A 7,077-nucleotide genomic window follows, 5' to 3' on the forward strand; every position below is an offset into this window, starting at 1 on the left:
TAGGAAAAAATATTTCAAGGTTTCATATTTGAAATTGTCAAATATAATGGACTGAATAAGATCCTATATAAAATAAAGATTATATGTTACATGAATATAAAATTACTTTTTTTTAACTTTCTCAACATTTTACCGAAATTCATTTCCAAACTCTATCCAGTTCTGCACAAATGACCTGAAAATTCAAATAATACTGGAACAAGATAGTAGGTTTCTAATTCTTTATTTCTTTCCTATGATAATACAAATAGCTTTTATAACAATCTGTATAGAATCTTTCATTTTTAACTGCTAAACCAAAAGAATTGGGGAAAAGTCCATAATCCAATACTTCTTTACATTACACAGGTCTGCAAAAAAAATTTTTTTGAGAGCTGTTTTGGTTATTCCACGTAATCTTTATGGTTTTTTGTGTGCTGAATCCGAAAATGACCTCCATTTTGTCATAGGAAATTACGTTTCCTGACAATTTAGGTAGCTATGTTAAATAAGGCAATACCTCAAAATAAATGGAAATAGTTATAAAATTAATGTTTTATTACAATATTTTCATGAAAATCCTTTTTTGAACTGAAATGAGCTCCCCTACACAAACTAAACTCAATTCTTCTTCCTTGTGAGGCTCCTCTTGGTGCATTTACACTTGTGAGTAGCATGTGGAATGTATCTCTGAAGCATCCAACAGTAGTCTGCCATTATTGTAATGCTCCATTTTCCCTGGTATCTCCTTTCCATCTCTTTAATGTCTTGGTGAAATCGTTCACCTTGTTCCTCACTCACAGCTCCCAAATTGTCAGGAAAGTAGTCAAGGTGGGACTGGAGGAAATGCACTTTCAAACTCATCAGGCAACCTAAAGCTTGAAATGCTTTCAGCATTCTTCCGACAATCTTTTTGTAGTGAGGATCTTTGTTATTGCCTAAAAATTTCTGTACGACTTCTTTAAATGCAATCCACCCTTCTTTTTGAGGATCCGTCATGGTATTGACAAAATCTTGATCAAGAATAAGCCTTCTAATGTCTGGTCCGACGAACACACCTTCCTTCAATTTTGCCTCTGACAGGCATGGAAACTTGGTGACCAAATATTTGAAGCATTCTCCATCTCTTGGAAGTGATTTTACGAATTGCTTCATCAATCCCAATTTTATGTGGAGAGGTTTTAGAAGACCTTTATGGGAAGGTACCAAAGTTTCTCGGAGGACATTTTTTTCACCAACTGTCAGCACCTTGGCTGCCATCTCTTCTTGGTCCAGTGATTTTGCCAGTCTCGATTGTCCCATAGACACAGAAAACAAGGGTATTTGGTATACCCAGCTTGTTGCCCAAGCAGCATACACAAGACCTTCAAGTTTCCACACACTTGCCAACCATAGTCTTTATATTTAAGTTTACGAAGAACCAGTTCCAAGTTCTCGTAGGTTTCCTTCAAGTGTACGGAATGACCTACAAGTATGGAAGCATAAAAACCATTGGGGATTAAAACTGCTTTGAGACTTTTTTTTTTGAAGAATCTATAAAAAGACGCCATTCCTCTGATATTGGATTTTAAATTGACCCATCAGACCTTTGACATCGATGCAATAAACCAACTTGTCTTCCTGGGCAAAGTAACGAACAAACTCCTTTTCATGATGTCTGAACCATGAAGATGACACTCCTGGCAACAATAAATTCCTGGTTTTCAGCCTTGATCCGAGTAACTCAGCGGCATCTTTCGGAAGATTCAAGTCTCTTACCAAATCATTCATCTCCTCCTGGGAAAACAATTTTGGTCTTGTATCATCTTGAAAGTCAGAACTTGATTCGTCATCTGGTTCAGGTATGACTTCACCTTCATCAGAGCTAGGTATCTCTTCCAAGGTAACAGGGGGCTTGGATACTGGTATATCTGTGCCATGGGGGATGGGACGAATTGCTGAGTGAAGATTGGGGTATGAAATGGAATGTTTCCATTTGGAATTAAACTCTTTCACATTGCATGAACAAAAATAACAGTCATCACTATTGTGGCCCAGCAGGAACCGTTGGAGCTGCTACCAGATGCCGACAGTGAGGGGCCCTATGAGTCGGCTCTGGAGGATGTGGAGGACCCTGGACAGGATTCCGACTCCAAGCAGGGTGCAGAGAGGCTGGTTGGCCACCAGGAGGTGCCTGAGCCTTGGAGCAGTGGGGAAGAGACAGGGGAGTGTGATCCTGACATCAGCAGAGAGTTGTTCCTGGATGCCTGGCACCAGAGAGCTAATAGGTGTAAGGAACAGTTGCACAGTTACAGGAGGTAATTGCACTCAGCTGCTGGTAATTAGGCTCCTGTCCAGACTATAAAAGGAATGTTTGTGCACAAATCCCTTTTGCAGAAGTCAACACATTAATGAATGTTGGAGAACAGTATTGTGAGCCTGGCAGGCTGGATTGCTGCCACAGCTTATCTGTGTTGGATTGCTGCCAAGGCTTATCTGTGGCAGTATGCTGCCAAGGACCTGTCTGTCTGTTAATAAATTCCATAAAGGTTCTTTGACTTGGAGTGTGTTGGTGTGGGATGAGGGGGGTCAGAACACATCACTATGGTTCTTTTGCTCTCACCATACCATAGGAATCCCATAACGGAAAGATTTTTTCTTACTCTTAAACCAGTTAAAGAGGTCCTGAACACATCGTTTACACACTTTATGAGGCGCCCAAACTTTATCTTGATCTCCAATTTTTAGTCCAAAGTATGCAAAGTATACTTTTTTCACAAAATCTGTAATATTCTGCTGTTGCTTCAACACTGTATATTCACCACAGATGAAACAGAAACTGTCTGGCGAATTAATACACTTTCGCAGAGCCATAACATAACGGTTGAAGAATGACGAGCTAACATGAATTGCGATGAAAAAGTGTGAACAGCCTAGAACCAAGAACCTAATGATGATTCGTGCACAAATGTGGCATGGAGGAGAGAGCAGCTCTATGTCTGTACACGAGATGTCATAGTGCTGGCCATGACCCCTGCACTGACCGGAGATGCTGCTATCTACCCTGTGTCTCCCTCCCACTGGATTCTTCAGGGAAGATTAACCCCTTCTACCATTAGAAGCACAGACTTAAAACTTGCTTAGCTTTTGTATATATTGATGACTATCAGATTTACATTGCTATATTTACATAACTCAGACAAACCCTTTAAAGTTTTTGGAGCATTAGATATCTTAAATGCACTTATGTGAATTAATTAATAGTAATTTGGACATTAAATTTGGTTTAAAACCCATAATAAAAAAATACCAAAAATTAAAAAAATGATAAATTTGAAGACAATTTTGCATGTTGTGGCAAATCATGACATCTAGGAGTTTTTTCAAAATTTTATTTGTTTTCAGCACACCAAAATACATGGAAATTAGATGAAAATAATCAAACAGCTTTTTAGTCGCAGACCTGTGTATCTTTCTAAATTTGTGATACTAAACATTACCTGCCATGGTGATTGAAGTAACAGCTTCCATCTCCTCTCATCAATTTTCTGACTCTCTTTGAGTTTGGAGGCATGCAAGGCTCTCAGAAATGTGTCACAGCATAGACTGAATTGTAGATGCTGTAACTATGACCATTCATGGTGGTCTCAAAGACAGAATTAGGAAGAGTCTCCAGCTTCTCTTCTCCAGTGCAGATCCTGTCAGCATTTCCATCTGTAACAACTGTAGAGAATGAGCATTCGAACGCATTACTCCAGAAATCCTTAATAAAACCATCTCCTTTTTCTGTATTTGGGTATCTCTTCTGCATAAATTGTTGGAATCCTGTTAGTTCCTTTGAGTGAAGTGCAAAGGAAATTGCACCATGGAGAAAATCAACAGGCAACTGTCTTTGTATCAGGATAGAGGTGAATTCCATTTGAGCTGTCATGATCCAAACTTTGGCTTTTCTCTCCTTTGGAATATCATCAGAATCAAAACCATAGATCATTATTCTCATAGTCACTATGCTACTAGTTTCAGCATTGAAGATCACTGCAATGACTGTACTCCCCATGATCACTTTATATATTTTATCTGCCTCTTCCACCATTTCAGCAGCTTCACTTCCAAACATCATTTGAGGTAAACATTCTATAAAGTCAAAGCAGATTCCTCTCTCTGAAAACATGGAAAGACTCTTCTGAACAAACCTCTCCTTATCTTCCTCATATCGAGAAATCAACCCAACCCAGGTCCATCCAAAATGCAACAGTAAGTGCAGTATTCCTTTAAGTTGGTGGATTTCATCAGGGAACATCCATTTAACATAAAGAGCTGCTTTATCATTATTCATCAAAGGAGCTGATCCATATGTCATCTAAGTAGGGGGGAAGATCAAAGGACATTGGATAAAAGGCAGTTTTCTAAAAAAAATAGAGGAACAATGTATTCATGTTGTTTAATAGAATATCTGGGTTTGAGTGGTAGAAAGAAGCTTCCTAAAATGTACTTTACAACATCACATCTATAAATTTACTACTGCTGGAATGTTCCACATGACACTGTTGTTACATCATCTACCCTCACAGCTTCAACCTTAAACTGTCTACCATGGACCTCACCCCATTCCTAAGAGGTCCATAAAGGGGGAGTGCATAAGCACACCAGCAAGCGTTTCCTACTGTCCCCATCTATTTGTATTTCTTTCTTTCATTTATATCCATGTTTGCATTAATACCCGCTATCTTGTACATTTTTGACAAATAATAAATACAAATACTGTTCCTCAAGCCAAAGGGACAAATCTCTGATGATGTTCTTCATATCTCATAAATTTCTCACTCTTAAATGAAAGATATTTCTTATTTCTTGGTTCTTTCTTTGAATAGTTATGAGGAATACCTAATTTATGAAAGTGTAAACAGTCCTTGAACTTCCCATTTTCCTCCTTATTTTTTCCTCACCTGTGGAAATTTGTAGTTGTGTAGATTGGTTGCCATGTTTAGACAAGTTTTAGTACGGGGTCCTCCAATGACGGCTACCGTATTGGTCTGGTCGTTACATTTGTAGTTGGGGATAAATTTATCTTTTGTAGAGAGAAATTCCATTGCTAAAAGAGAAGTAGTAAATTCTTCATGATTGTCTGAACCAACATGAAATCCAAGGCTAACATTAGGTAAAAACCCATTTTCATTGATCTCCTTTACAGCAAATGCCAGAGCCAAAGTCTGCTGGTAATTATGAGTGAGGAACCTTAAGTGAAAGTTATAAACCATGTCAAAATACTTGTGCTTCAGATTCGGACCCTTGATATTACAAATTTTGGTATATTTTTATAAACATACATGTATAGAATTGGGGGTCTTTAGCAAACAGTATGTCTGCATTCCAGAAGAACCCAACTCCAATCAAAAACTCTGAAACAGGGATTTTCTCAAAGTTCCTTTTTATTAGGGTAGTTATACTGAAACATCTGGGAAAACCCGAATCTGAGAGTTCCGGGTTTCCCTCAGTAAATCATAAGATCAATCCCAGCCCCTGCACCCATCACATGATCCAATCCCAATCCGTCCCATCTCAAGGCATCACTTCAAACACTCTTCCTCCAGGTGCTGCAATACCATAACCTTGACTGAAAAGAAGAATGCTATTATGTCTAACTACATTCCCTCTACTAAATCCCCTCCTCTTACTATCCCAAGCACAAGAATATGGCAGCCTGGAAAGCTTACGTTGTTAATATGGCTTCCAAAGCTGATACAGTAGCTCTAGATTGTATGGATAGGGAATCATTGATGTGGAGGAAGGTAAGTTATCTTATTAATTTTATTTATTTATTTGTCAACAAGTACAAGGAAACAAATATCAGTAATATACTCTATTGCTGAAATCGCTTTTCCTGTAATCAAGATTAGAACAGATTGCATTTAGTTTGCATCTATTGACACCCCTTGAGTTATTGCAGTTAAAGTTAAAGTATTCATTAACAGGTAGGACGTTATGGCAGATAATATTGTGCACTAAACTTAGGTTGGAACATATATGGTGTAGTTCAAGGTTATCCAGGCCTATCTTTGAACTGAGAAAATATTTCTAGCCTGCTTTATTTTGTATTTTAGATTCTTCTTATGGAAACCTGTCAAATCCATAGTAAGATATGTCTTCCAGGATTAACGTAGGTGTTAAGATAGTATTTGATTTCAATTCTATATGTGTTTTGTTAGTACTTTTCTAAGGGTGGAAAGTCAGTTCCATTCTTCTGCACTGGATTTATATAATGATAGAAAACGTTTCTTAAATGCATGTGAGGGTTTCCCGCTTCATTTCTCATTGAGAAAAAATAGCAAGAATATCAGGATCAACCTGTGGGCCTGTCCAACATCAAGTTGTTTTTTTTTTTTTACTTTCAACAGAAAACTGAATTAAATTTTCTCAATTTAAGCTGCATTTGGATTAGTCAATTTTCTCAGAATTTTTAAATTAAGAAGGGCTAAATATCCCCACTGGAATTAGCATTTGGACACACTAGCATCCAGTATGTTTCAGCCAAAAAAAAAAAGGATAATAAGAAGGCTAATACAGCACAGGTGGCAATAAGGGAAAGAACGGGAGGAACAGGAGGAGGTGGATACTCACAGGTACTGATCAAACACTTCTCGAGAAGGAAGGTTTTGAAAATTGATCTCATTTGAAAGAGAGAAGACTTGATAAATAATTGCAGCAATGATTAAGTCCCCAGACTGATAATACTTGTGAACAACTGGAAGCGGTCCACTTATTCTACAGTGGCCAATTGGAGAAATTAACATCATGCTAGGGGAAAAAAGTAAAACTAAAATCCTGTATGTAACCAACTCACTATAATATATGGTCATTGTAGACATTAAAGAGTAGCTCCTAAGTTACCATTAAGTTGAGAAGGTGAGTTGGCCACAATAAAATTGTCTAAAGTATCACATATAAAACACAAGTCCTTCCTTCTCTCCCTACACACGGTTCTGTATTTATGGGCAGATATTAAAGGAATGCAATATCTTAATCTAGACTCATAGATTTGTCAGTGTCTGCTAAACTTCCCTTGACACCTAGAGCAGAAGGGAGAATTACTATATTTAATTTAGTAATCAGTACTATTTA

The 7,077-nt window shown here is 37.7% G+C and overlaps 1 protein-coding gene across 1 annotated transcript; it reads right to left on the minus strand.

Annotated features, from left to right (window-relative positions):
* Positions 1 to 3,541: 3,541 nt before the first annotated feature.
* LOC148046512 (vomeronasal type-2 receptor 26-like) lies at positions 3,542 to 5,216 on the minus strand. The gene is made up of 2 exons (XM_087714799.1): positions 4,905 to 5,216; positions 3,542 to 4,318 (listed from the first exon to the last, which is right to left on the minus strand). The coding sequence occupies exons 1-2, from the start codon at positions 5,214 to 5,216 to the stop codon at positions 3,542 to 3,544; spliced, it is 1,089 nt and encodes a 362-aa protein (XP_087570925.1).
* Between the last annotated feature and the right edge of the window lie 1,861 nt (positions 5,217 to 7,077).

Source organism: Thamnophis sirtalis, unplaced genomic scaffold, assembly GCF_051295495.1.
Source record: "Thamnophis sirtalis isolate CommonGarterSnake01/CBP01778 unplaced genomic scaffold, rThaSir2_p1.2 scaffold_4, whole genome shotgun sequence".
Classification (NCBI taxonomy): domain Eukaryota; kingdom Metazoa; phylum Chordata; class Lepidosauria; order Squamata; family Natricidae; genus Thamnophis; species Thamnophis sirtalis.